The sequence below is a fragment of the Ascochyta rabiei genome, chromosome 12 (assembly GCF_004011695.2).
Source record: "Ascochyta rabiei chromosome 12, complete sequence".
NCBI lineage: Eukaryota > Fungi > Ascomycota > Dothideomycetes > Pleosporales > Didymellaceae > Ascochyta > Ascochyta rabiei.
In genome coordinates this window covers 282457-309420 of record NC_082416.1, presented here as the reverse complement: position 1 = coordinate 309420, position 26964 = coordinate 282457, and the positions used below count along the sequence as shown (strand labels likewise).

Here is a 26964-nt window from a genome sequence, read left to right as displayed (position 1 = left end):
TCTGATCTCTAAGCACCACCCTGATAAAGGCACAGAACTAGTAGATAGTAAGAAAGCCGAAAACGAGGCCATCACCAAGGCTTTAAATCGGGCCTGGGAAGTTCTTAGGAATTCTCAGCGACGAAGAGAGTACGATGAATCAGAGCTAAGTTCTGCCAAGCGACAGAAACACACCAGCTGAGTGCTGGGTGACAGACTCAAATGCTTTATTGCGTCCTAGATGCGTCCCTACGCTTGTCAACTACACAATGAACAAAAATGAGACTTATCCCGGAGCAGCTAGCAGGGTGGATGCCATATGGATATAAGTTTCCAAAGCGGGGGTAGCCGTACCGATGGTTGCGTCGATTGTTTCGATAGCTGGAATTCTGTTGTGATAACAAGTATCCCGGTGTGTGCCTGGTGCTATCTCTACAGCCCTACGCAGTAGCTGTGTATACGTACAATGTTAATCTAGTGGCAGAAAGGCTTGTGCAATTTTCCAGCAACATCACTTTCCTCATAATTTGAATTCCCTGATTGAGACATCCAACGACCCTTCATCATCTGATCCAGTTTCATTGTACAGCCGCGAGTGTGGCGTTTACCATGCTTTTGAGCGCTTCAATCGCATCCGTGTTTCTCCATGCACTCCAGTCATGATTCAACAAGCCCCACGTCTCCTCATAGTCCTGGGTCCCGGTGCGAATGTAATAGCTCCCGCCAAGTGCCCACACCATCCAACCCGATTTCCACTGCGGCATCAGCTTGCGCAGGCAGGTCGCATAGACGCTGTCATAGCTACCATCTGCTTGGGTGAATCCAAACTCAGTCAGAAGTACAGGCATCTTGTTTACAGCCTCCTCACCGGTCGCACGGAAACCGTTGTTCCACAGACCGCCTTCGATATCTCCACAGTTCGTAGCGGAATTCTGGTAGTTATGCATCTCGAGGACGAGTTTGTCGGCATACTTGAAATCGGTAAGGAGGAACTTCTTGCCATCACCTAGATCATCGGCTCCGGGAATAGGTTGAAGTGTCGTGTCGAAGTTTAGACCGGACAAAAATATTAGGATATCTGGGTTTGCAGCATTGACGACGTCGGCAGCCGCAATATTCTGCTCGTACCAGGTTGGCCAGTCGTATGGAAGGGAAGAGCTGGCATCGTCCGGCTCGCGGAATTCATTGCGAAGGCCGATTGAGACCATGTTGGGCCATTGCTTGCTCTGGAATCCTTAATTAGTATGCTTTATGGGTCGCATGAGCGAGGAACTTTACATGCTCAGCCATGTACTGAAGGCCACGTTTCCATTTGGTGACGTCAAAATCAGCGTCGCCAAACCATGCGTTACCATCATTGGTGGAACAGCACCACTTTCCTTTGGACATGTGGTTATCAAGGTGAACATAGATTTGCTGCTTTTCGAGCTCGGTAGCGATAGCATCGTAGACCTTGAGAGGCGTCAGAGAATCTTTGCGTCTCTACTGCACATCTTTGAGTACCTGAAGTCTTGTGGTCGAAGGCCCGAATTGTGGGTTGTTTTCGATCACTTGCTGGTATACAGCGGTACCGTTTGTGTCACCCAATGCCTTCCTGAACGCATCTTGAATTGTGACATCTCCCCCATTGTCTTTGATGTCGTCGATCATCTCAATGGCGAAAGTCAACCTGACTGAGTTCATTTCCAGACTTTTAATATCTGACACAATCGACGCAATGCTCTGGTACTGAAGTCCCTCAGGAATCATCACCTCACCGGCACCAGGCCAGTTGACGCCCACGTAGGTAAAGTTCTCACCGGTAGAGTCGTGAACCCATTGACCCGAGGTTACAAAGGGTACGTTAGGGAATGCGGAAACAATTGCGAGGAGGCCCACAGCGCACAGTAGGCTGGAGAAGTGCATCTTGCGCGACTGACAACGCGGTGATTGTGACCTCTCATTGCTGTATGGATTTAGATATATATACCTTACATTCTTGCCGTGACATAGATTGCCAGTCAGTCAGCTTGTTCTCTACTAATATAGTGTCCGCTCCGGTTTCCATTCGAGGAAGCATATCCAATAACTTGAACGGAGCGGAGGGTCAAGCTTAAGACGGTACTGATCGCATCGGTTCAAGCTCATACCAGTCCCATAGTGCCGAGCGGTTCGCCAAGGCGATTTTTTCTCCCCTTAGTTCTTGGTCACTCCTCTCTTAGGTTATCGAGAAGAACTCAAGTGCTCTGATTGGTGGCCAATTGGAAGTATGGAGTGGACATTGTATGCAGATGCTACCATCTTGTGGGGAATCCCTTGAAGATCATTGCCCGGTTTATCTCAATCAGGCAGTCACGGGCAACAAAGTTGCTAAATACGGTACCTGTCGTCACTGTCGTGTGGAGCCGTCAATGAACCCGGCTCGTCACGCGCGCCGTCCCGGGCATTGGGAAATTTGGAGGTCGGCGCTGGCCCGAGGCTAATCCAGACATGAGCACCTCACCTGACGGATGACGACCCTGCTTACCCATTATTATGCATTGCGAACGTATGTCGTTCTGAATACCAAAAAGTTTTGACCATATCTGCTGATGGCTACTACGGCTGTTCGTATCGATGGTTTGCAAATCAAGAACACTCCGAGTTTGCAGGAAGCGTTTTTTCACCTGCGAGACATTCAAGCATGAACCCCAATGTTGGCCGGTGTCAAATGAGCATCGTGTGTGAAATTTTCGAGAAGGCAGCCTTGGCTGTCACGTGATTGGTTACAGGGATTCACGATGATAGCCAGGCCATGCCAAAGATAAGCGAAAACGACATTGGAATAACAGAGAACGACTCCCGGGCCTCAATTAATATACTAGAACGTGGCTCACTTTCTGGGGACGTCTTAGGATCATTCAGGAGCCGTGCGTTGCGACACAGTATCTACTCGCAAGACTTCACCACCCCCCAGTATACTAATCTACAGGCTGTCATGTTCTATTCCGCTTGTAGTAGTTCATCAAGCATTTCTTTGTCGTTGCGCAGACTTATCAGAGCATACGTTACCTCAATTATCACCCTGGGCCAGCTCTTGGGTACGTCGCAGGCTGAATGCACAGACTCTCGCGATCGCGTCAATTCCTTACTCGATATAGCTCACGATCATGCATCAAAAGCACTTGGTTCGAACTGAAGATCATTGACATGTAAAGTGTTGTCTCCAGCAATTCGCGCCATGTGCCACAGCACTCCATTCGTGGGGGGATAGGAAGGTGTTTTCAACCCATATGCGCTGCTGTTCACACCTTTCTATGGCCGATAATAAACGCTCTACGAAAGAACTGCGACAGTATGAGATGTATGGCATGGAAATTCTGTACTGGAGCTGCCCGTATATCCTCCATGAGTATATTCGAATGGTTCGAACTGTGTAGAGCCTCATGACGATATTGCGGACGACACTGAGTGTGAAAAATTGAATCCACTCCGGCTTTAACGCTATGATGTTGGTCAGAGAAACTGCTAGCCCGGGGTAGACCTAGAATCTCGAAGATCTCGGTTCAGGCCAAGCTCTGGTGGCTCTGAAACCGCATGTTTCGAATCCGCATCAAGCTTGCGGATACTGATCATCGCAACAAACAAGGCACTACCACTCGGAGCTTTCCATCCCGGAAATGAGAGTTTCGCAAAACGAGGTTTACAGCTATTCGTTTTTCACCCCGAAAGAGGACATACCAACGACATTCACTGAGCCAGAAAGAGAGCGTTTGCGGAAATATCGAGCGCTTCACGCTCGCGCATGAGACATATAAAGCTACCAATGGTCTGCAATATCGTATTAATATCGATAGAATATCCAGCTTCTATGTACATAATCTCTGTGTTTTCGCACTCTGCTTAGGTACTTCTATTCTCTTCATTATAGGCATCGCAATTTCTTCTAAACAACCTCAACTCTTAGTTTCCATTTCCCTTGCCGCCCTTGCCCTTACCCTTTCCTTTACCCTTTCCTTTACCCTTTCCTTTACCCTTACCCTTACCCTTACCCTTACCCTTCCCTGTCTGGGTAGCAGCATCACCGGCCTGGGCACCGAGGACATTCTTGGGGTTAGTACCAGCCTTGTTGTTGGTGACAGATCCACCGGACATGCCACCCTGGGGAGAGACGTTGTTGTTGGCCTGTGCAGCCTTGTTCTGGTACTGGGTGACAGCATTGGCGTTGGGAGGATTGATGACCATGACCATGCCTTGCTGGCAATGCTGCGCCTGAGAGCAGTATATATACATAGGCTGGGTGTCGGTGATGGGGACCATGAACATGGGCGTATTGCCGGCTTGACGGTTGTTGTTCCTGTTATTGCCGCCGCCGTTGCCGCCGCCGTTGGGGCTACCATTGGGGTTACCGGGAATGGGCTGGAAGTCGGAGAAGATGGCATTCCTCTCGGGCTGGCAAGGGTTGTTGGCGGTCGACGAAGCAACAGAGTGATTCTGGTACGTGTTAGCGATGCGGCCAGGGTATCGAATGGTGATGCCTTACCTGAGCAACGAAGTTGAAGGCAACCATATCTCCGGGCTGAGCAGTAATCGAGTTAGGGGTGAACTGGAATTTGTTGTTCGCTGCAACGGTGACCATCATAGTGGCAGCGGAAGCAGTCATGGCCTGGGCAAGCCCGGCAGCGAGGATCGTGGAGAAAAGCATTTTGGAGGGTGTTATGAGCGAGATCAGATGTGTCGAAAGTATATGATTGGACAGTCGCAGACTGGATAATTAAAAGTAAGGTATTAAGTGGTTGAATAGGAAGTTGATGCGAATGACCTGCAGTTCTGATCCTCAGGAAGAGGCCGCCCCACGACCAAGATATATAGTTTGCTGAACGCACATGAGCAGAAGGGGTTCCCGACAATGACTGTAAAGCCATTGACAAAAGCGGGGCTTGAGGCTGACCGCAAACGCACTTCTCGTCCGCGAGACAGCTACGAAGGATATTCAGACGTCTGGACGCAGTCATCTGGTGGAAGTTTCGTGCCGGATCTTATGCCCTGTCGCCTCCGGTTTGGGAGCATCAAGTAGTTAATCGTGTCAGCAGCCGACGAAGCCACTCAAAGGATGCGAAAGCTACCATGCACTCCACCCGAATGCTTAATTTTGGCCAAGCATTGAACTCTACGCTTGTATCGTGTTGCATGATGGGCCGGATATGTGGATCCGAGGCGATCTGCGACCTTTCGGGTACGATCTTGGTGTTTCATCTGGGCCCTGAACCGCTAAACACGCTGGTGCCCACTGTTGTAAACGCCTGAAGAACACATTGGAAGGCCTGAGGAACGCAACAAGATTTTGAGGAAACAACCATGATCGACAAAGCTAAGAGCATGCCTTACGCCTCCGCAAATTAGATTCGAAGAACCGATCCAATATAATGCCACTCTAGTCTGTTGCATGCCTTCTAAAAGATCGATTGAAGCATTGCACAGCTCCAGACAAGCTTATCGCGAGTGATCGACCTGAATACCACGTCTGCGGCTCTGGCTGTAGTCGTCTCTGTTGTGGCCGTGGTGGCGATGCAAACCGCAAACGCGTTTCATGTCGTGTCTTGTGTCGAAGGATGCGAAGCGTGACGGGACGTCCTCGTATCGAAAGTTTTGCGTCAATTTCTGTCTCATAACAGATGTTGCAGCACGTCTACGTTTCTGACAAGCAGTGTTGTTTGTTGAATGAACACTGTACGCATGAAATGGCCTGGCCCTCGAATCAGAAACGGGAAGCTTCCAGAACCCATGACGTCAGCAGCTTCACTCTTAATTCGTAGCAGCAGATGCCAAAGCACGACGTCTTCACCATTCCTCGCAAAGGCCGAAATATTGTTTGGACCTTCTGCATTTGCTAAACCGGACATTGTCCTCAATATCCTCTCGTAGACTGCAGGTCAGTCAGATTCTTTCATCGCAACATTAGCAGTATTTCGTTGTAAAAGGGACAGAATCTGAGGCCCGAGGGGAGCCTCGGGTTGAGATGTCCGTCCCTCATAATCGTAAAATCGCTCGTTGGGACGGCTAGATACTTGTCGTGCAGAGCGAAGGATTCAAATCCTGGACAGCTTCGTGCCGACCCCATACGTGCACCTATCGAATTCTAGATGTCAACCATGGTGTGCAGACAATGACGACAATGGTTGCACGAAAACTATGCCCAGTCAATCAATTATTGTTGCACAACGTACCGGAGGCCTATCTTTGTCGTGTTAGATAAGGCAACAAAACTCCTGGATCGATGTTTGGCTGGCGAGCCGAACACCGAACGGCATGCCACGAGCTCATTGACGATAACCATAGAACTTCGAAACCAGCGGAACACAACATCACTTGTCCCCGGTTAGAGCCAGGCGTCCTCCGGCATATACAAGACAAGCATCTAGCGTTGACGCAATCAAGAAGATATTTCAGCAGCGCATCTGATTGGCTTTGAAGCTGGACTCTGCGCAACGACATTGCCAAAGGAATCTCTAGTCTGTGGGAGAATTCCAGGGCGAGAGGTGTCTTATAAGTCTACAGCTCCCGCGTCGCGTACAACTTACATTCAAGACCTCAGCCTTCGAGGACTATGGCGCCCTCCAGCTCGCTGCAAGACAACATCGCGTTCGTTGCAGCGCAGACTGGTGTACTGCTGCTTGTATACTGGCTCGTATGGATAGTCTACAGTCGCACGTACCATCCACTTGCAAAAGTCCCTGGGCCGATCTGGCCGTCTCTATCGAGAACATGGCTCATGTATCGCATGTACATTGGCGACTACCAACTAGCCCAAGAAGTACTGCATAAAAGGTACTTTCCTGATTCTCTCTCAGCACGCGAGTGCCTTTGACGGTGCCTTAGATATGGGCCCCTGATTCGCATCGCACCCAACGAGCTTTCATACTCGAATCCAGACGGCGTTCCTGTAATTTACCGAATCAACAATCCACTGGAGAAGACGGACTGGTACCACACATTCAAAGGCGCTGGACTCAAGTCCCAGATCGACATGTTCACTATCACCAACGAGAGAAGGCACGCAGCTTACCGACGTACTGTCGGCGGAGTGTATTCGCTGACCAACATCCTGAAGTACGAGGAGCTTATGGACCAGAACGTCGTCATGCTGCTCGATCGCCTTGATGGGTTTGTAGAGCGTGCAGAAGAGGTTGACTTTGGGCTTTGGCTGGAGATGTACGCTTACGACAACATTGGCTCGGTGTTCTTTGGCAAACCGTTCGGATTCTTAGAGTCGAGCAGCGACCATAGAGGCTATATCGCTGCTGTGCACAAGGCTATGCCGTTCCTATCTTTCCTGTCTATGGCTCCATCCTACGCGCGATCTGTTCTTATGTTGATTGCTGCTGCTGTGCCGTCGCTACTTCAGGCGGTTTTGGCAGTGGATGACATCCGCAAGACAACAGTTCGCGAGACGGATGAGGCGATGGCGAGGAAGTCGGACTCTCATCACCGTGATATCCTCACCCAGCTGCTGAAGGTCGTGGAGGTTTCGGGCGAAAAGACGGGTGTCACGCACCATGAGGTTACGGGTGAGATGTGGGTCGCTGTCATGGCTGGAGCTGAGAGCACTTGTAAGCCCCTCCTTACGACTCGCTAACAAGTTTCTGTCGTGAAATCAATACCAAACAAGCACTAATAGATTATAGCGGGCGGCCTTCGTGCTGTCTTCTACCACCTTCTCAAACATCCATCCGTCATGTGTAAGCTCACCGCCGAGATCGACTCAGCTTACGCAAGCGACGCCCTCACACACCCCGCTCGGCACTCCCAAGTCACGGCCCTTCCTTACCTGCTGGCAGTCTGCAAAGAAGCAGCGCGGGTATGGCCGAGTTTCCAAGTCACTATGCCGCGATACGCGCCAGCTCAGGGTCTTCAGCTTCCAAATGGCTTCTTGGTCCCATGCGGATACCAGATAGGCATGAACCCTTTTGTTGTTCAGCGCAACACCAGCATCTTTGGAGAAGACGCGGAGGAGTTTCGGCCCGAGCGCTGGTTGGAGGCTGATGCGAGTCAACTGAGAAAGATGAATGCAGCCATGCTGTCTTTCGGAGCGGGGACGAGGACGTGTACGGGTCAACATGTGAGTGCTCCAATTCTTCTGAACAACTTGCGAAAGCTTGTGAGATTGGCACTGATTATATTATTCCAGCTAGCAATGGCGGAGATCTACAAGATTGTACCTGAAGTTCTGCGCCGATTTACAATCAGTATGCCCCAGGAGAGGGTGTGGAGAACGTTCAATGCGAGCTTTAATCTGACGAGTGGAGTGGTTTGTGAAATTGAGAGAAGAGACATCTAGTAGCCTTCATGGGCGAGACAGACAAGACTCTGCGTCGCGCAGTGTGGCCTGGAAAGTATCGAACCAATGTACCTTTCACCGTACTTTTTGTCGGCCCTTTTTGGCATTCCTTCGTTCGCAGCGCCGTATCCTTAGTGGTTCATAGATCAAATGCCAGTGTTTGGGCCAGCGGGTGCAGAGCTTTGCGTTTACAGGGGTAGCGGGGTAGAGAGTTAGTAAGCAAGGGAAAATCACAACAGTAACAGGAGTGTAAATAGCACTGTAAACACTGTTTCATTCATGTGCAGACCTGTAAACTATTTAATCCTCATCATCTTCATCACTGTCCTCTGAGGAGGAGGAATCCATAGCAAGCTCTAGAGCCGCTACGGACTTCTTTACGTCCCGTACGCACTTACGGACCTCTGTAAAAAATGTTAGCAGCCAGTAGATTTCTTTTACAGGCCTGTAACCTACTCTTCTTCTTCCTCTTCCTCTTCTCCTTCTTCTTCTCCTTCTTGGAGGCGGTGGCGGTGGTGGCGGCGGCGGCGGCGGCGGCGGGGGAGGCAGCAGGGGTGGCGGTGGTGCGGCGGCGCTTCTTGGAGGGGGTGGCAGGGGCAGCGGCAGGGGCAGGGGCAGCAGCAGCGGCAGCGGCAGCGGCAGCGACCTGGCGGCGGGACCTGGAGGGGGTGGCGATGGCGGGGACGGGGACGACGGGGGCGGGCGTGGCTGTAGCAGGGTCAATAAGGTCTGTATGGGGAATGTGGAGGCTGTAAACTTACGGCGGAAGGAGCAGCGGGCGCCCTCACTGCCATAGTGGCAGTTGGCGCACAAGTCGAGCAGCTGGCCTGTAACTACCACGCAGGTAGTATACAGGCCAGCTGCTCGCTGGCAGGAGTCGCATTCAGTGGGGGCGACGCGGCCGACAACCTGCGCGAGCGCAGATTCGAGGTTCTGCTGCCGAACTGCTTACTGTCAGTACAGGGCTCTACAGGACACTTACAGGGGGTTACTTACCAGCGAGGTTGAACTTGCTGGGCTCGTAGCCCGCGCGGAACTCCAGCTGGCGCTGGACTGGCCGAGAAGCCAGCCTTGTGCAGGCCCGCGAGGCGGGCGGCATGGCGAGCAGGGCGGCGGCGGTGGGCGGGCCGGGGGCAGGGGGGAGCGGCGGGAGGGCGGGGGCGGCAGCGAGGGCGGCGGCGGCAGTGGCAGCAGCAGCAGTGGCAGCAGCAGCAGCAGCGGCGGCGTCAGCGGCGGCGGTGTTGGCGGTGTTGGCGGGGCGGCGACGTCGTCGGCGGGGGCGGAGGAGTCCATATTGATGACCTAGAGAGTAGTAAAACGGGGGGAGGGCGGCTGCCTATATAGTATATCGCAGCCAGCTAGCAGCTGCCAAGACCTGCGATATTTTGGTGTTGTAGCTCACCGTGAATAGTATATTCTGTTTGTTGGGCCAAAACAGTGAATAGGCAGCCATTAAATGATGTTATAGGGCCTGTGGCTATACTGTATCTGGATTGTACGGTCACTGTACGTGGCCTGATTGGTGCTGGATACTGGTACGCGGGGGGTTTGTAAGCTCACGGTGAAGGTCAACCTGCGGGCACAATAGCACCTGTAACGGCAGAATAACTAGGCGGTGACGTACTATTGATAGCCGTTAGCCCGATATACTAGTAGGTTGTGGCAGTGACGTTGACGGGCTGATATACTGGTAGCGGCGACGTTGGCGGGCTGATATACTAGTAGGTTGTGGCTGGCTACAGGAGCACCTCTGGGTATACGATATTAGGGACCGTACGGGATGGCTCATCGCTAGTATCAGGTGCTGGCAGCAGGATTGACAGGCCTGCAAGTGTAGTTACACGGGACATAGCTACGTATAGCTGGCCATGTGTAAACACAGCGTAACGCAGATTAACGCCTACAACAGAGAGTGACTGGCCCTGTAACTTGTTTACAGTGATTGCAAAGGAGAGGCGAACTAGAAACTGGACCCGGCTGACGATAAACGGGAGCTCTCTACTGGTTGAAGTGAGCCTGATACGTGGCAGCAGGCGGAGCTGGCCTGCAAACTCGCCAGATAGGATGCGGGCCTGGATACAGCGGGAGGATATCTGTGTAACCGCTAAACGGGTACCGTTGCAGAGCCCCTGGCTTGGGTACAGGTTCCGTAGAAGCATTATTGGTACGCCTACCTTGAGCAGAAGGCGTGACAGGGGCAGTGACGGGGGCTCAAAGGACTGCAGCAGCTCTACGGGAGGCAGATCCTGTGTTGTATTGTCCTCAACCTCAGCAGAGTCCACTGCAACCAGCTCTACTAGCTCACCAGGGAAGGCAGCAAGCATTGCGGCGTTGATTACAGCCACTGCGTCGTTCCGTACGGCCAGTATAGCACGGCCGTTGAGGACCTGATAGTCCGCAGCAGCCTGCTGGAGGAGGTGCGGCGGATAGACGTGATCCAGGAAGCCCTGTAGGCTGTAGTAGACGGTCATCCAGTCTGGGATGGAGATCAGGCCATCCATCTCACGGGTAGCCAGTCCCCGGCACCAGGCTGCAAAACAGGTGTTGTCAGCCCCAGATAGCACCCGCATATTCTGACGCAGGTGCAGTACGGTCATGTGCGGCCATATGAGCGTAGACTGCTGCAGGCAGGCGTTGACGATGGCAGGCCGCTGGCCCCGGCGGACGACGGGTAGGATCTGGGCAAAATCGCCGCTGGCAATTACAGGGAGGCCGCCAAACAGGGCAGGGGAGCTACGGACGTCCTGCAGCATACGGTGGACTGCCTCGAAGCAGTAACGGTGCTGCATAGGCACCTCGTCCCAGATAACTAGAGTAGCGGCCTGCAGCAGCCGCCCAAGCTCCGAGCCTGGAGCAACAGGGCAGATGGAATCGTCGTGGATATCCAACGGGATCCGGAAACGGGAGTGGGCAGTGCGGCCGCCGGGCAGCAGGACAGCAGCTATACCCGACGACGCAACGCACAGGACCACCTGGCCTGTAGAGCGATAGTAGGCACATATACAGCGCCAGAGGAACGTCTTGCCTGTGCCTGCTGGGCCCTGTACGAAGAAGTGGGCAGTGCTGTGGTCAGCCTCAATAGCGGCAGTAACGGCATCAAATACGGCGCGCTGGTCCATATTCAGCCCTGTAACAGTGTCCCAGAAGGCAGTGTCCTGCCCGTCTGTATCGTAGGCCAGCTCAGCGGCAAGAAGCTGATTCTGCAGCCGTACTCCCCAGTTGAACTGGCACGCAGGGAGTGAGAAATCCGTAAGACGTTTGCCAGACTCTGCCAGCAGCCCTTCTATCAGATACAGGCCGTAGTCAAGGTACGCGTCTGGATCTGCGGATACTAGCAGGGCAGCAGCAGCCTCAGGTAAGTCGTCACACAAATCCGCCTGGAAGGCTGCCCAGATAGCAGCTGGATCTGTAACAGGCCCATTTAAGAGAGCAGCAACGAAGAAGTACCGTAACGCCTGGCCTGTGGCAAACGTAACGGCGTCCTGGAAGCAGGCTACCCAGTCTCCATCGTGTAGCAGTAACCCGCGGGCAGCTGCGGCGGCCTGGAAAGTAGGATACTCTGTGCCGCTAAAGGTACGCAGGTCCGCGTAGGACTGTGGACCCCGTACGGTAGTCAAGAGAAGCCGTAGATAGAACTGTTCACCCTGTAGCGGGCTGCAAAAGTACATGCGGCCAATCGCAGTGCCGCGCTGACGCACGTGCCAGGTCCGTGACGGGAGGTGCCAAACAAACTGGGATGGATAGTCCTGATATAGGACCTCACGGCCATACTCATGGTCAGCGTTGCGCTGGAAGAACGCCGTAAGCGTAGTTACAGATCGCTCCAGGCGGGCTGATAACTCTGCAGTGGTAGCGTTAGCAGGGAACGTAACTATCTGCTCATTCGGTAGGTGGACCGCTAGGGGCACTACAGTGGGCCGCTCCATGTGTACTGGGTACTCAAACAGCCGCCAAACAGCCTCAGATGGACTGATATATCGCCCGTTTAGATGCTGCTTAACCTCATCTGCTTCTGAGACGTTTAGTACTGCCCTGTCAGTGCCCTTGTAGATGTACTTGTGGACGTATTTGATAGCGTGGATAGTGCCGCAAACCTCTACATTGATATGGGCCCAGTACTTACGGAGCAGACCAGGGTTATACGGGACAACCCAGCTGTTATCAAGGTGTACAATACGGCCCTTACACCGTACAGCAAGCGTGCGGCCATCATCCCGGCGCTGATACTCAGGGTACCCGTCCTCATGGACCACTGTAGATGGGCAGTAACGCTTAGGAAAGTTCTTAGAGCACCGCGGCGGGGCGCTGTCGCGCTGAGGCACCATACACGGGGCCTGCAGATTGTGCTCCCCACATGGCCCGTGAAGCATGAAGGTCCGTACAACCTCTGTAAGCAGGCCGTCTGGGTCATCCACAGGGGAAGGGATCTCAGCCCGGATAGTGCTATCAATTGTTACAGGATCCGTGAACGCCTCGCGGTCGTGTGGGGTCAGGAACAGCAGCAGGTGTATATGGGGCAGGCCCCGTTTCTGGTACTCAATCGTGTACACGTGGCCCAGATGGGTGCCGAACAGGTTGCTCTTCACATCGGCTACTAGCTTCTGCACCTTCAGATGGAAGGCCCGGCAGATTAGATCAGGCCGATTCAGGCCTGTCTCCCCAGGGCGGAGCTCACGGGCAACCTCTGGCCAGTATGGGCTAGCTGTAAAAGTGATAAACAGGGTAGGGCGGCCATATCGACGGACGATAGCCATAGAGTCCTGATAGCACTGGCTGACAAATTGTGAGCTGCCTAGATAGGACGACGGCAGGACAACGCGGCGTCCAACAGGGCCTGCCTGGGCGTCGTTGTTGCCCATAACGGCATCAGCAACACCGCTATACAGGTCTGCCCGCAGCTGTGCCTGGTTTGCTCGGATCCAGGCCAGCCGGGCCTGGTCGCAGATAGCCCAGATATCCACAACGTACTGCTGAAACAGCCTGTAGAAGCGGAACGGATTTGTAGTCTGCCCAGGGCGGGGGTGTAGATAGTATCGATAGTAGGTTTGCTGGGTCAGCGACGTCTGCAGACGGGATCCGTCCTGGTTACGGAGCGTTAGCCCCGGCCGCCACCCAGAATCCCCGTGGGGAAACATCAGTACGTAGTGTAGCGGCATGTAAGATGGGTGGGCGGCGCTGATAGTAAACAGGGCGCTGGAGTTACGGGCCGCTAGGACGATGGGACGGGACGTCTCTGCACCTGCTGCGTCAGGTATCACTAGGCCTAGCTCATCGCTAGTAGGTACGTTCTCCCTGCGGCGGTCCTGCCTAGTCTCTAGGGCTAGTGTAAGCCTGCTGGTTAGTATGACGCGGGCGTCTGCAGCGCTACTGTTGAGCCGATCCTGGGCCGTGCGGTATATAGATATATATGGGTTATTGATCTCATATAGCATTGCCGTTAGATCTTGGAGAATCTGGAGCTGTAAGTGGCTGTTCCGCTGGTGGCGGGCGTTGGCAGCGTACTGTGGGTCGTAAAAGTATAGCTGAGCGTACTGCGGCAGGCTTCCCTTGAGAACCTCTACAGGGCCGCTGCGGTGGTATAGGGCCCCGTGGATCTGAAACACCTGCACGCCAGGGCCCTGCGCCCCACGGCTGGTAGGTGTACAGTCTACCGAGGTAAACGCAAAGGCAGCGTTGTAGGCCCGTAGCTCCTTACGGAAGTGCCGCGCTGCTAGAGTATTCGTGTTGAGTAGCTGATACAGGTACGACGGCAGCGGTGTGAGGGCTGGCAGGTCGACCTCGCCGTCCAGGCAGCAGAGAGTAAATCGCGGGTCTGTTACAGAGGTAGTGCTCTTCCGCTCATCTATCCAGTGTAAGGCGCCGCAGGCTGAACAGGGCACCTGCATGCTGCCAATATCGTAGTATACACCATCAGGACGACGTCGCAGGAGCGGGGTGGTGTCCTGTTGGAGCCCTACAAGGACTGTCTCGGGCAGGTCGTCAAACGGGTTATCACTATACTGGGAGCTAGGGGCAGCAGCTGGAGCAGCAGCAGCCGGGTTATTAGGAGTATTACTGGCACTGCCCTCACGGCGTGAGGCCTGTTCAGGGGCGCTAGCACTGGGCGCTGGCTGGGAGGCAGTTAGGCGGTCCCTCTGGGGGCTTGATGGACGTGGAGGTGTAGAGAGACGGCGTCGCCGGCGGCCTGCACGGGACGTCTACTGACTGTAAGCGTAATCAGAGAGAGGGGGAGGTAGTAGTTACGGCACTGCAGTTGCTACATGGCTGGTAGACGCCCCCTATCCGGTTGCGGCGGAAGTTAGCAGATGGGAGATAGGTCCTACAGCTGCTGCAAAATACTTGGGATGATGGCTGGCTGACGGCTAGGGAAAAGACTGGAGGGGGGGGGGCTAGAACACGCCGTGGACGGGCCATACGAACCTGTAGCGAGCCTGTACAGGACCTGTAAAGCTTTTTACAGGAGTTTACAGGAGCAGATTACCGGAACAATATAGGGCCGCTACGGGCGGTGTAGGACGTCAGTATAGCTGAGAGTTGACGCTAGAGGGTGCACGGCCAGAAAACGACAACTTTACACGTCTGCTGCGCCCGCTACAGGGCTGATTAATTTGTCTCAAGCAGATAGGCAGGTAGCGGCGAGTTTTATCAGCCATCTGGCACTTATTTCAGGGCTTACAGGGGCTTTGTTGGGGAGATCACTTTAACCTGTTTATATATAAGAAGATGTACCTGATGTTGAGATTGCTGAAAACATCAAAGACAGAACCAAGATCGCTAGAGAAGTCGAATTCATGGTCCCAACCCACTTTTTCGAGGCACGGAAGGACCCTGTGCATTGCATAGCACTGCTGTCAAGCATAGGCGTCTCTACGGTGTCTCTTTCCCCAGGACTCTATCATTATCCTTATGTCAAATGAAGGCCTGAGTTCTTTTACCGCGCTGAAGCAGTGTCCCCTAAAGCGCAGCTCATCTTCGAAGAGAATGGAGCGGCAGCATCCCTGAAGATCAAGTGAGATAAAGCCTTCCGCCAATCTCATGTCCCATGGTGAGTATGTCGACAAGTTCGGGGTAGGCGAAGGTCTTCGCGAACGAAAGTCCTTCCAGGAGTACGCGAATGGTCGCCGACTCCAACACGAAGCCATAGATCTTGTTGCGTAGTTCGGCGGGAAGACGCAGGAATGGTCAGTCTATCTGGTGCTCGGTGCTGCAGGATTGTCGGCAAAGCCCAGGCAAGAAGCTCTGGAGTCACTCACGCTGTGTCGCGCTCTCTAGCTGCGAGATCATCACTGAGTTTGATCGAAGACTTCGTGTCAGCCATGGCGATAGACCCTGACACATGGAGGCGATGTAAAGTAGAGTAAGGAGAAGAGAAAGCGGGTGCGGTGGGGAGGTAAAGTGGTCGCAAGGTCTTGTCTTCCACTCTCACCATCGCTTTTAAATGTTTGCGCGGGATTAAAATCCTAGCTGACCAATGATAATGAGAGAAGAAAAAACAGCCTGGGAAGGCACAGAAGACTAGATACCAAGTGTATTGAAGTTATGATCTTCGGCCAAACATTAGCGTGTAGGCGGGAAGGCAAGGGTTTTGTTATTGAGAGAAGCGTAGAAAGCGAGATGGTGTAGAGAAAGAACTCTTCTGTTCCAAGCGGGAAAAATGACTAATGAGATTTCTAGAAGAATAACGACCAGAGGATTGTTAATTCTCTACTCGCCTTTCCTCTGCAGACCTCCTAATACACACCTTCTCTTGATTCCATCTACTTCCTCTTTTACCACCCCTCTACCCCTTCTACAACTCGAAGTACCCTAACATACCACGCCACCGACAAGCCCAGGGCTGAAAAGCGCTCAACAGAACAGCCAGAAACCCCTGAACCAGCCGAAAGCAGAACGAGATCCAAGGCAAAGCCCTACGCTTCCCCTAGCCAGGCTCAAGGCACGGCACTGTATTGCACTGTACCACGCGACGAAGCCTTCGGTGTTCATCTGTTGGCCCGCTCACCCACACGCATTCCAGTCCTAGCATCGAAAGGCCACGCGCGCAAATTGCACAATCGAAGCGCTGCGGACACGGACTACATGCCACGTTGAAACTGGACTGGACTGGACTGTACTAGGTTGAACTCTACTGTAATGTACTGTAATGTACTGTACTGTACTATACTATACTATACTGTACTATACTGCACCACACCACACAACACCACACACCACCCAACCCATCTCAGCACCAACCGAGCACAACCAAGCCAACCAAGCAACCAAAAAAAGAACGCGAGCAGCCAAACCAACAAAACCAAAGCACACGACCAAGCAAAAACGCGATATTACCCGGAAGCAAAGACGCAACAAGAAATAGCTACTCTTTCTACTTCCTTTCTTTCTCCTTTCTATTCTCCGTCTCTGGATTATTTTTGGTTGTACCTAGGCCATCGCAATTCGGCGGTCCTCTGCGGTCCTCTGCGGTCCTCTGCGGTCCTCTGCGGGCGTCTGCTTTTACAGATGGGGGGTTTAGATAGGTGGAGGAGCAGAGATGCCATGTTGGCTGCTGGTTTTCGGTACGTGTGTGTGTACGTAAGTAGGTAGGAGGTGAGAAGTAGTGAGTAGTAGGTAGTAAGGAGTCGGTGGTTCACGGTGGGGGGGTGGATAGCGATTTGTCTAGCTTTGCGCGGGGCTGTTTTTTGTGGTGTGTTTGTTGTGGTGTGTTTGAATCTGGGTATGGGATATGGGGTGTGTGGAATGGGGTGTCTGGTATATAGTATGGGTATATAGTATGGGTATCTAGTATGGGTATCTACCACCTCTCCTCTTCGCTCGCCACGTACGTCTACGTCCACAGCCCCCAGCGAGCCAGGCCAGGGTTACGCCAGGAGGGATGCAGCATGACGATATACACCAAGATGGAACTTTCAGCACACCAGAACCTGGCCCTCCCCAAAGGCATCGGCGAAACTCGGTATACGCGACCGCGCGATCCAGATTGTGAGGACGGGAATGGTTTTCTGCTTTTCATCTGCACCCCCATCTTCCCTTCTGTTTCCATCTGCGGCCCCGGCGTGTTCTCCATCGCCGGCTCTCGTGCTGCTCTGTGCGGTTCCCGAGTCTGTGGTCTTCGTGGCGGGGTTGTTAATGTGGGAGTCGATATCGCCATCTTCGTCAACATCCATAGGATCCAGGACGTCGATTGTATCCGGCTCGTACCCCGGCTGTCCATCTGCCAATCCTCCCCGTCGTCGCGGTCCAGCAGGGACAAGGACGTGGCTAAGGACTGGGTATGTGTACCACTTGACGACCTCCCGTTCTTTCTTCTCCTCTCCTTCTTCCTCCCCCTCCTTCTCTGTAGTGGGAGCAGCAGCAGCAGCACCAACCACCCTCCGCACAACATCCACAATGCCAACGAGTTTCACGACCGCGGCGCCCTGCGCAGACACGGCCAGCAAGTCCGCCGTATCAGCATCACCTCTCCGCGGAGCCGAAGAAATGTGTTTTTTCAATCTGTTGACTCCAGATCTGACATTTTGATTCTTGCTGAACACCACGACTTCGACCCCAGACGCCCCGTTCTCACGCCCACGCTGCATCTCCTCCACTACTTTGCTCAGTTTCGGGGGAAGTAGCGTCCACGGCTTATACAACGCAGGGTGATGCGTCCCCCTCCTTTCCGCAGCCTTTTCCGCACCACCCCGCCCTCCCTCTTCGCGCCCCTGTACCTCGGACGCAGGTGCCCGTTTGCGTTTCCGGTCGTTTGGGGCGACTTGCAGGGTCGATGCGCTGAGGAGGGGCAGCGTGGGGCCATCGCTGGAATAGGGGCGGGCGTGTGAGGGGGAGGGGGCGATGGGGGCGTCGATGGACGAGGATGCGAGGATGTCGCTCATGCGTTTTGGGGGTGGCATTTTGTGGGTGAATGTGGTGTAGGCGGACGTGTTTAGGGTTCAGGCGTGATGCACGATTTTAGACTTCAGGCGTGGTAGGCGAACGATGAGATTCAAGGCGTGGGTGGACGGGTTTGGCTTTCAGGCGTGTGTCGTGGTTCTGTGGTGGTGCGATCTGTTGGTGGGTATCAAGTTTGTCCATTGCAGTCGCGACAAAGACGCGCTAATGCGGAGATAAAGATACGCTAGCTAATCGCCGAAGGTTGAGCGCGTAGACAGGCCAGAACGTCACTAGATGCCGAACTGGCTCTCGACCTCCCTCCGCTGCTGCTCCCGCTCCATCTCCTGCCGCCTCTTCTCCGCCTCCTCGCCCGCGCCCTTTTCGCCCTTCTTGCGCTGCCGCTCCTCGTACAGCGTTCTGCTCTTCATGATGCGCGCGACAATCTCGGCCGCGTTGACGTTCTGGAACTGGTGGTTGGCGACTTCGCGGTAGATGTTCAGCATCTTGGCGACGGCATAGGGGTCGTACGTCAGTGGCATGAACTTGGTGATGCCGTGGTAGACGGCGATGGGGGTGCCGTAGGGGAGGGTGAGCAGGAAGGCTTTGGAGAGCGAAAAGGGGGCGCCGAAGACGGCAGCGTGGATGTACTGGGTGGTTGTGTTGGTCAGGAGTGATTGTGTGGATTTTGGGACGTACCTTGCACTGCAGCACACACAGGCCGCGCTCGAAGATGTTCATGATGGGGTAGTTGATGCCTTTCCAGTGGTTGATGACGTCGTCGTCGTGTATGCCTGCGATCAAGAAGACGGGGCCGTAGTCCTCGCCTGTCCTGGAGAGTCTGTCTGCCTTGGCCTGGTCGGTGAACCAGCCGCGCTCTTCTGCGGCGTTTTCCTCGGTCTCGGTGACCTTGCGCAGGAACTCGATGTGGCCCGAGGAGAACAGGTCCCAGCCGCCGTCGACGTAGACGACCACCTGGCCGGGCTTGACGCCCTTGCCCTGGACGAGTTGATGGAATTTACCCTTTTCCTCCTTGACGGGGCCAAGGGCTGAGTTGGCGGTCTCTGACCTGGCCACGCCCGGGCGCGGTTCGTTGGTCACCGTGGCTGCGTTGCTGGTGGTCGTCCGTCGCAGCTTGGCGGGGCGAGAAGCGTGCCAGTACCAGACGTCGCAGCCGGGGGCGCGACCGCTCGCGTCGGTGGCGTAGTCCTTGATGCGCTGCAGCATCTCCTGGCCCTCCTTCTGGCGCTCGAGGTCGCCGCCGGGGCCCTCGTCGCCGGAGAGGCGCTTCTCCAGCGAGTGTATAAAGTGCGACTTTGTGCACAGCAGCATGCGGCCGACGAGATCGGTGGTGGAGATGCCCGGGGTGCGCTTAACGACCTTGAAGCGGCCGGCGGCCTTGACGTAGCGGTAGCAGTCCTTGCCGTCGCTGTCGGAGGTGATGTCGTCGCCGTGGACGACAAAGTGGCAGCCGTAGTGGGAGATCCAGGGCAGCGAGGTGACGTAGGGGGCGTGGGGGATGGCCTTTGTGGCCCAGCGGCAGGCCTCGACGGCCATGATGCGCTCGTTCAGGCGCATGACGGTGGGGCCCTTGTTCTCGAGGATGGCCTCGTCCGAGTGGACGCCGACGAGCAGCTCGGAGCCCAGCTGGCGGGCCTGCAGCATGGCGCCGGCATGGCCTGGGAGTGAGTGTGAGTGTGAGTGAGTGTGAGTGAGTGTGAGTGAGTGTGAGTGAGTGTGAGTGAGTGTGAGTGAGTGTGAGTGAGTGTGAGTGAGTGTGAGTGAGTGTGAGTGAGTGTGAGTGAGTGTGAGTGAGTGTGAGTGAGTGTGAGTGAGTGTGAGTGAGTGTGCGTGTGAAGTAGAGGGAGTGTGAGTTGAGGTAGGGTGTGAGGGTGTGTAAAGGAGAGGAGTTCAACATACCGTGGTGGGCAAAGTCGAAGCAGCCGTCTACCCAGATGCGGTCCTGGGAGACGGGGACGTCGTGCTGGGGGTCCACAGGCCAGACGCCCTCTGCGGGAATCCACTCTCCCTGCGGCCGTTAGTACAAGGGAGACGGCGAGTGGGGGCGGCGAGGCAGGGCAACCTTTGCGCTCTGGCGACGCTGCAGGGCGGTCATGATGGGTGGTGGTAGGGAGACGACGCACGACGGACGATGCACCGACAGTCAACAGAGGAGCGGCTGGCGGCTGTGCAGGCAGAGAGACGTCACCGGGGCTCGGCACAGCAGCGGGCGGCACTCGATCAAGTGCAGAGTTGGGCCGAGGTGACTCGATTGGCGTGTCTGGTGTGTCGCGCGTAGCCACTCGAGCGGCCGTAGCCTGGGTCCTGGGACGGCCGGGGCAGTCAAGTCGAATTAGGGCGTTGGTAGTCTGGTCTTGACTTGTCTGGTCTGGTCTTGTCTGGTCTTGACTTGTCTGGCTTGTCTGGTCTTGACTTGTCTGGCTTGTCTAGTCTTGACTTGTCTGGCTTGTCTAGTCTTGACTTGTCTGGTCTTGTCTGGTCTGGTCTTGACTGTCTGGTCTTGACTTGTCTTGCCCTGTCCTGTCCTGTCTTGCCCTGTCCTGTCCTGTCTCGTCTCGTGGCGCTCTGCACCGTCAGTCCGTCACGACGGTGTACCTACACGAGACTACCTATACGTGCCCTGGGTAGCCCTGCCTACCCTCGACCCTCGCCCCTCGACCAGCAGCCATGCCCGGCCTCTGATTTTCCCGCCAGCGCCGTCCCACCGTGCGTCGACGTGGGCGTGGACCTGGACCTGGACCTGGAATGGACTCCAACAACTCCAACAGCGTCTTCAGCCGTCGCCCGTCCTTCTTCGGCGGCAAATCCAGACACAAGCCCTCGCGCTCGTCCATCCCGCCCACGCTGCACCTCGAGCCCGCCTCGCCCATCCGCGAACACGAGCACGAGCACGAGCACAAGCACAAGCACGAGCACGAGCACGACGCCCATCCGCCCACTCCCCCTCCCCCTCCCCCTCCGCCAGACACAACCCCTCCCACCGCCAGCCAATCCAACCCCAACCCCCCCGCGAGACTGCCCACGACGCCACACCACCGCATGCCCGCGTCGCGCCACAGCATCTCCAGCCTCTCCAGCACCGTCGGCCTGCAGCTGCGGAGGAGCCGCTCCACCTCCCTGCGCAGCGCCGCCTCGGCCCCGTCGCACCACAAGAGGAACCCCTCGGCCTCGACCATGCACTCGCTCTCCCCGTCGCCGGAGAAAGGGATGCCCGCCGCCGCGCCCATCTCCGCCTCGCGCCCGACCCTCTCCATCTCCACCTTTGCCCGCACAAAGGCCAAGAGCAGCGACAACGTCAAGCCCGACCCCGGCGCCCTGCACCACTACGACAAGGCGCCCCTCAGCGCCCTCGACAAGCCCAAGACGCCCTTTGCCATGGCCGTGCCCCTCCAGATCCGCCACCCGCCCTCCCACAAGGACACCCAGCACCCCCACCGCCAGCCGAGCACCACCGCCCTAGCTCCGGCCGCCCCCATCCCCGCCCCCGCCGGCGCCAACCCCAACCTTGTCTTCCAGCACATCCACGAGCTCGCCTCGAAGCGCATTTCCACGCTGGATTATCTGCGCAAAGCGTGCGTCTCTCTCTTCGTTTCTCTTTCTCTGATGTTTCTCTCCATCTCTCCATCTCTCCATCTCTCCATCTCTCCATCTCTCTCCCTCCCTCTCCATCTCTCCATCTCTCCATCTCTCCATCTCTCCATCTCTCCATCTCTCCATCTCTCCATCTCTCCATCTCTCCATCTCTCCATCTCTCCATCTCTCTCCCTCTCCATCTCTCCATCTCTCTCCCTCTCCATCTCTCCATCTCTCTCCCTCCCTCTCCATCCCTTCACTGGCTGACAAACACAGCCACGAAGGACGCATCTACTGGTTCAACACCCTCCTCTTCTCCAAAACAGACCTCGCCCGCCTCCCCTCCTTCACCCCCCGCAACCAGTCCCGCCGCGCAACCCACTACCTGCTCCTTGGCTTCAGCCTGCCCACCATCCTCGACCTGCACGCAAACTCCCCCGCCGAATACCTGCGCGCCCTCAACGCCCTGCTCCTCGAGTTCGAGCAGTACCAGTCCATCCACCCCCCCGACGGCTCCGCCCCCGGCTCCCTCTCTCGCGCTCGCATCCCGCACATGTTCAAGCGCGCAAACCTCGGCGGCAAAGGCCGCCGGAGCAGCTCCGCCACCGGCGACTTCCCCCTCCTCACACCACAGACCTCCTTCGGCAGCGACTCCACCGCCGGCGGCTTCCACGTCGACTCCCCGCCCACCGACGACCTGCTGCCCAACGAGACCTACTTCTACCTACAAACCCCGTCTCTGCCCTTCGACCCCGACTTCTTCAGCACCTTTGCCACCCTGTGCGATGTCCTGATCGACTGCTACACCAAGATGCTCAGCATGCTGTCCACCCCCGAGAGCGTCGCCTTGGCCGGCCAGGGCGTGCCGACCACCGTCGGCGATCTCTTCAGCAAGGCCGACGCCCGCGTCAGGAAGATCATCCTCGCCGGCGTCGTCCGTGAGTTTGAGGAGAGCTGTCGCGCAGGCGTCAGGGGCGAGGTCGGCGGCGTCGGCAAGGTCGTGCTGGGCGGGTTGATGTAGTCGTCGTGTTCAGCCACGATGAATGTTACGAGGAGGATCTGCTGTTTATGATACCCATGTGGGTCGCTGCATAGCGATGGCGTTTGTGAATAGTCGACATGCCAGGCCATGTCTGGGTCTTGAATTGCTGTTGGTTCAGCTCTGTTCATGTTCCTATTTATCTTGTAGTTCGTGCAGGCCCATCCCGTGCAATTGTATATAAAGATGGAATCATTATCGAAAAATCACACTTCTCTATCAGCATCTTGTGCAGAAATCTACGCGTTACCCAACAAAAATCGCACTTCTCTATCAGCATCTTGTGCAGAATATCTACACACTACCCAACAAAAACCGCACTTCTCTATCAGCATCCTGTGCAGAATATCTACGCGTTACAACAAAAACCGCACTTCCACACCAGCATCCTGTGCAGTGCCTCAATCCCCCATGTATTCGCGCACCTCTCGACGTTCGCCGCCCCACTCTACTTCCCGCTGACGTAACGCACACCCAACTTTCCACTGCAACATCAACGAATCCACACACCACCACCCCATCAACCACCAAACATCAGCAACCCCCGCGCCTCGACCCAATCCCCCTCAACCCGGACGTCAAGAGCTAGACCCAGGCCGAAAGACCAAGAAAAGAAAAGAAAAGAAAAGAAAAGAAAAAAAATGGATATCCGCGTCCTCCGCCCCTCGGACATTCCGCACGTGCAGCTCGCCAACATTACCAATCTGCCCGAGAACTACTTTTGCAAGTACTATCTCTATCATGCTATGAGTTGGCCGCAGCTGAGCTATGTGGCTGTGGATGTGAGTTTTTTTTTTTTTTTTCTTTCATTGCGCTTGCGAGGGGAGTGGGAGGGAGGAGAGGTGAAAGCAGGAGGAGCTACTGTTCTTGGGGAGGGAATGGGATGGAGGGGAGCCGAAAGCAAGAAAATCTGAGAAGAGCTGTGTTGAGTTCCAAGCTGTGATGATGGGGAATGCTTCACCGTCCTTCTTGGAGTGATGAGATGTTCGCATTGGATTTCCACCCCTCGCATCTCAGCTCCAGCTCGCGATACAAACCCCTCCCGCGTTCAAACAATCCAACAACGAAATCTAACCACCACGCTGACCACACCCAGGTCTCCCGCCCGCCAAAGACACCCTACGACCCTCCCAAAATCGTAGGCTACGTGCTGGCTAAGATGGAAGAAGACCCGGCCGACGGCATCCCGCACGGCCACATCACCTCGTTGTCTGTGATGCGAACGCACCGCCGCCTTGGTCTCGCAGAGAAGTTGATGCGTCAGAGTCGTACGTCTCCCTTCTTTCCCCATCTCTCCTTCTTTCTCTCTTCCCTCTCTCCCTCCCTCTCTTCCCTCTCTCCCTCCCTCTCTCCTCTCCTCTCCCTCCCCTCTCTTCTCCCCTCCCCACTAACAACCCCAGAACGCGCAATGGCCGAGACCTTCGACGCGCAATACGTCTCCCTACACGTGCGCATGTCCAACATCGCAGCCCTAAACCTGTACAAGGAAACCCTCGGCTTCAGCGTCGACAAGGTCGAAGCAAAGTACTACGCCGACGGCGAGGACGCGTACAGCATGCGCATGGACCTGTCCAAGATCCCGCGCGACGTTGACGAGGAGCATAGCGCAGGCAAAGACGAGGGCGAGGCGGTTGGGAGCGAGAGGCTGCAGAAGGTGGCGATTGGGAGGCAGAGGGGCGTTGCGGATCTGGTTGAGGTGGTTGAGAAGCGTGAGGTGGCTGCTGCGTGATTCCACTAATGTTGTAGCTAGGCAACTTAAAACACTATCAATAACGTACCCCACGGGCGAGCCGCTTAACGGGCGAGCCGCTCACTTTTGCCAAGCCCCTACCAAACTCCACCCTATTATGGCCCAAAACAACCTAGTTTGGTGCTGTAAAGTGCAGTATGGCCTGTAATACTATTTAGAAACTACTTCTACCTCTTTCTGACACGTTCGCGCGTTGTGTCCTGTCTGATTGCACTGTCTACAGCGTCTTTGGGAGGGCTCACCTCCTTCAGCGCGCACCTGCTTCTTTGCCTTCTTCCCATTACTACGCGCCCCAAACTCCTTTAGAGTTATTAATTGCAGGCTATCCTTAACTGTTAGGGTCCCTTCTGCCTAAACTTGCTTTCTTTTGTGTGATTTTTGTTGTGTGGCTGCCTTATTAGTAGCTTAAAGCTAAGTAATCTCCTGTTGCGCCAACACTAGCTTATGCGCAATTATTGCTGCCCCTTTTGCTACCTTCTTAAACGCCTTAACTATAGAGGTAGGCGAACTATCTATATGCCTCTAAATCCTTGTCTTTATAAGTATTAATTGCGACCTAAGTTTAAGGGTGTTGCTTAGGGTTTGCGACTGCCAGAGCTTGTTGTTAACAGGTAGTGGTGGTGATAGAGTGCGCAACTTCACATTAAGGGCCATTATAACCTGGTCTAGGTTAAATAGGACTAATCTAGCACCTTAGAACCCTCCCTAGATGTTCTTAGAAGTAATTGCAGCATTATAGGCGCGTATAAAGCATGGCAGGAACTCTGTCTTTATAATTTAGTTAATCTAGTTGCATATAAGTATTTTAGCTTAGCGCCTATACGCCTTCTTTAAAGCAGCAAAACAACCTATATTAAGGGGCTGTGTAAGGTGTAATAAGTAAGAAGGCAAACAGAGAGTAATAATCTTGTTATCCTTGCAGTATTGCTGGAATTTAAGAGAGTTGTGGCTCTTATGACTATTAATAATAAGCAAATAGTAGGTGCTAATAGTACGCTCCTTTATATGCCTGTTAAAGTGCTTTAACTAGTTAAGACCAAGCTTGTTAGTAGTCCAGCTGTTATTAGAGACTCCAATAACCTAGTTGTAAGGCAGATCCTCTTCTTTGTACCAGGCAGAGAGGTAGTAGTAGGCTTTGAAGATAAGGAAGGCCAGAATAGCCTATCCTTTGGCATTAATGCTCACTATAGCCGTAGCCTACTCTTAGTTGCCTGGCTAGATAGCCTTTAGCCAACCCCGTCGTTCTAAAGCTGTAACAACTGCTCCTAGAGAGATCTGGCCTATTATAAAGCCTGTCTTGTCGAAGTTGTACATGTCTTTATTCTAGATGCTATACTTAGCTTTAATATTAGCTACTAGGCTAAACTAGCCCTATAGAACCTTAGAATCCTTATAGAGGGCTCTCTTATAGTCGTACTTGTAATTAAACTTGACTTTAAGCTCTAGGTGTTGCTTAACAAACGTACTAGGCCAGTTTACGCTAATAGGGCCTAGATTGCGCTTAGCGCGCAAAGAATTAGCCATAGTAGCTACATCTAAGAGCTAAGGGGAAAATCCTCGCGCATCTAGCTTAAGAACATGCTTAATAATTACCTCCTTCTTATTATTGTCCAGCTTCTGTAAGTTAGCTATAGAATCTGCGCGTAAAGGTCGTCCTGTGTGTCAGTTACTTAGTGTCTTTTAAGGGACCCTGTAGATAGCTGCAGCGCGTTGCTAAGAGAGATTTGCGTCTTATTTAAGAGCCTGGAGCGCAAGCTGTATCTGAGCTTCCTTTAACGCGTCTAAATGGTGTTGTTAAGAAGACATTGGTGTAGGAGGAGAAGTTTGGTGGGGGCTTAGCAAAAGTGAGCGGCTCGCCCGTTGAGCGGCTCGCCCGTGGGGTACGTTATAAGAATACCTACTTTTTATATATTACACAACCCTGTCTAGGACTCTACATAACATTAGTAAGAGATAGCATAGTTTAAAAAAAAAGAAAATGTAAAGTAAAGTAGTTTAAAGTATACAGCTACAGAAGGCACTAATTAGAAGCTAGAGAAGCATTACAAATCCAGTAAAGGTAACTAAGAAGTAGAAGCCAGCTACTCTACAACATCAATCCCTAGTAATAATTATTTCCCAGATAGTTAAAACACTTTAGACATGCAGAATTTCTTACTTTTCCTTTAAAACCCGTCATCTCTTTTTCAACTCATCATCTCCCATCTCTTATCCCTTATCCCTTAAACATCATATACTATTAGCATCTAAGCTAGATAGGTATTCCAACTCCCAACTCCCAACTCCCAACTACCAACTACCGACTTTTAGAACCGCGAGATGCTAGATAATAGAATCTATCTACTAGGGAGATGCAGGGATGTATGTCAAGGCCACGGCTCTGCCTACCGTGCCAAGCGTGCCTAAAAGGTGACAATGCTCACTTGGATAGTGAGC

The 26964-nt window shown here is 54.1% G+C and overlaps 9 protein-coding genes across 9 annotated transcripts, besides 36 other annotated features; 3 read left to right on the top strand and 6 right to left on the bottom strand.

Moving 5' to 3' along the window:
- Nucleotides 1-557: 557 nt before the first annotated feature.
- EKO05_0007189 (uncharacterized protein) lies at nt 558-1884 on the bottom strand (the record flags this gene model as incomplete). Its single annotated transcript, XM_038944531.1, has 3 exons — nt 558-1205; nt 1258-1431; nt 1483-1884. The coding sequence occupies 3 exons, from the start codon at nt 1882-1884 to the stop codon at nt 558-560; spliced, it is 1224 nt and encodes a 407-aa protein (XP_038792353.1).
- Nucleotides 1885-3900: 2016 nt separating this feature from the next.
- On the bottom strand, nt 3901-4642 carry EKO05_0007188 (uncharacterized protein; the record flags this gene model as incomplete). The annotated part of the gene is made up of 2 exons (XM_038944521.1): nt 3901-4431; nt 4481-4642. 2 exons carry the CDS (start codon nt 4640-4642, stop codon nt 3901-3903), a joined length of 693 nt encoding a protein of 230 aa, XP_038792354.1.
- Nucleotides 3923-4003: a tandem repeat.
- Nucleotides 4303-4324: a tandem repeat.
- A 1902-nt stretch (nt 4643-6544) lies between the features above and the next one.
- EKO05_0007187 (uncharacterized protein) lies at nt 6545-8275 on the top strand (the record flags this gene model as incomplete). The annotated part of the gene is made up of 4 exons (XM_038944554.1): nt 6545-6765; nt 6817-7547; nt 7623-8056; nt 8126-8275. The coding sequence occupies 4 exons, from the start codon at nt 6545-6547 to the stop codon at nt 8273-8275; spliced, it is 1536 nt and encodes a 511-aa protein (XP_038792355.1).
- A 151-nt stretch (nt 8276-8426) lies between these two features.
- Nucleotides 8427-8864: a mobile genetic element.
- Nucleotides 8732-8774: a tandem repeat.
- Nucleotides 8775-8849: a tandem repeat.
- Nucleotides 8865-8919: a tandem repeat.
- Nucleotides 8920-14996: a mobile genetic element.
- On the bottom strand, nt 9254-9568 carry EKO05_0007186 (uncharacterized protein; the record flags this gene model as incomplete). The annotated part of the gene is made up of 1 exon (XM_038944567.2): nt 9254-9568. The coding sequence occupies one exon, from the start codon at nt 9566-9568 to the stop codon at nt 9254-9256; it is 315 nt and encodes a 104-aa protein (XP_038792356.2).
- Nucleotides 9363-9561: a tandem repeat.
- On the bottom strand, nt 10012-14160 carry EKO05_0007185 (uncharacterized protein; the record flags this gene model as incomplete). Its single annotated transcript, XM_059636987.1, has 1 exon — nt 10012-14160. One exon carries the CDS (start codon nt 14158-14160, stop codon nt 10012-10014), a length of 4149 nt encoding a protein of 1382 aa, XP_059492970.1.
- Nucleotides 10018-14177: a mobile genetic element.
- Nucleotides 10018-14192: a mobile genetic element.
- Nucleotides 10087-14195: a mobile genetic element.
- Nucleotides 10090-13085: a mobile genetic element.
- Nucleotides 10198-12818: a mobile genetic element.
- Nucleotides 14288-14310: a tandem repeat.
- Nucleotides 14997-16401: 1405 nt separating the features above from the next.
- Nucleotides 16402-16461: a tandem repeat.
- Nucleotides 16462-16717: 256 nt separating this feature from the next.
- Nucleotides 16718-16761: a tandem repeat.
- A 91-nt stretch (nt 16762-16852) lies between these two features.
- Nucleotides 16853-16891: a tandem repeat.
- Nucleotides 16892-16904: a tandem repeat.
- A 53-nt stretch (nt 16905-16957) lies between these two features.
- Nucleotides 16958-17012: a tandem repeat.
- Nucleotides 16992-17072: a tandem repeat.
- A 112-nt stretch (nt 17073-17184) lies between these two features.
- On the bottom strand, nt 17185-18168 carry EKO05_0007184 (uncharacterized protein; the record flags this gene model as incomplete). The annotated part of the gene is made up of 1 exon (XM_038944568.2): nt 17185-18168. The coding sequence occupies one exon, from the start codon at nt 18166-18168 to the stop codon at nt 17185-17187; it is 984 nt and encodes a 327-aa protein (XP_038792357.2).
- Nucleotides 17623-17641: a tandem repeat.
- Nucleotides 18169-18438: 270 nt separating the features above from the next.
- EKO05_0007183 (Ethanolamine-phosphate cytidylyltransferase) lies at nt 18439-20261 on the bottom strand (the record flags this gene model as incomplete). Its single annotated transcript, XM_059636986.1, has 4 exons — nt 18439-18795; nt 18845-19824; nt 20066-20174; nt 20229-20261. The coding sequence occupies 4 exons, from the start codon at nt 20259-20261 to the stop codon at nt 18439-18441; spliced, it is 1479 nt and encodes a 492-aa protein (XP_059492969.1).
- Nucleotides 19837-19995: a tandem repeat.
- An 18-nt stretch (nt 20262-20279) lies between the features above and the next one.
- Nucleotides 20280-20324: a tandem repeat.
- A 188-nt stretch (nt 20325-20512) lies between these two features.
- Nucleotides 20513-20725: a tandem repeat.
- A 154-nt stretch (nt 20726-20879) lies between these two features.
- Nucleotides 20880-20917: a tandem repeat.
- Nucleotides 20912-22760, top strand: EKO05_0007182 (uncharacterized protein; the record flags this gene model as incomplete). Its single annotated transcript, XM_038944557.1, has 2 exons — nt 20912-21738; nt 22016-22760. 2 exons carry the CDS (start codon nt 20912-20914, stop codon nt 22758-22760), a joined length of 1572 nt encoding a protein of 523 aa, XP_038792359.1.
- Nucleotides 21044-21090: a tandem repeat.
- Nucleotides 21775-21976: a tandem repeat.
- Nucleotides 22761-23384: 624 nt separating the features above from the next.
- Nucleotides 23385-23420: a tandem repeat.
- On the top strand, nt 23420-24507 carry EKO05_0007181 (N-terminal amino-acid N(alpha)-acetyltransferase NatA; the record flags this gene model as incomplete). Its single annotated transcript, XM_038944574.1, has 3 exons — nt 23420-23560; nt 23875-24046; nt 24179-24507. The coding sequence occupies 3 exons, from the start codon at nt 23420-23422 to the stop codon at nt 24505-24507; spliced, it is 642 nt and encodes a 213-aa protein (XP_038792360.1).
- Nucleotides 23566-23585: a tandem repeat.
- Nucleotides 24508-24548: 41 nt separating the features above from the next.
- Nucleotides 24549-26416: a mobile genetic element.
- Nucleotides 25342-25550: a mobile genetic element.
- Nucleotides 25342-25553: a mobile genetic element.
- Nucleotides 25348-25544: a mobile genetic element.
- Nucleotides 26417-26499: 83 nt separating the features above from the next.
- Nucleotides 26500-26531: a tandem repeat.
- Nucleotides 26532-26792: 261 nt separating this feature from the next.
- Nucleotides 26793-26826: a tandem repeat.
- Nucleotides 26827-26897: 71 nt separating this feature from the next.
- Nucleotides 26898-26964: part of a dispersed repeat that runs on past the window's edge.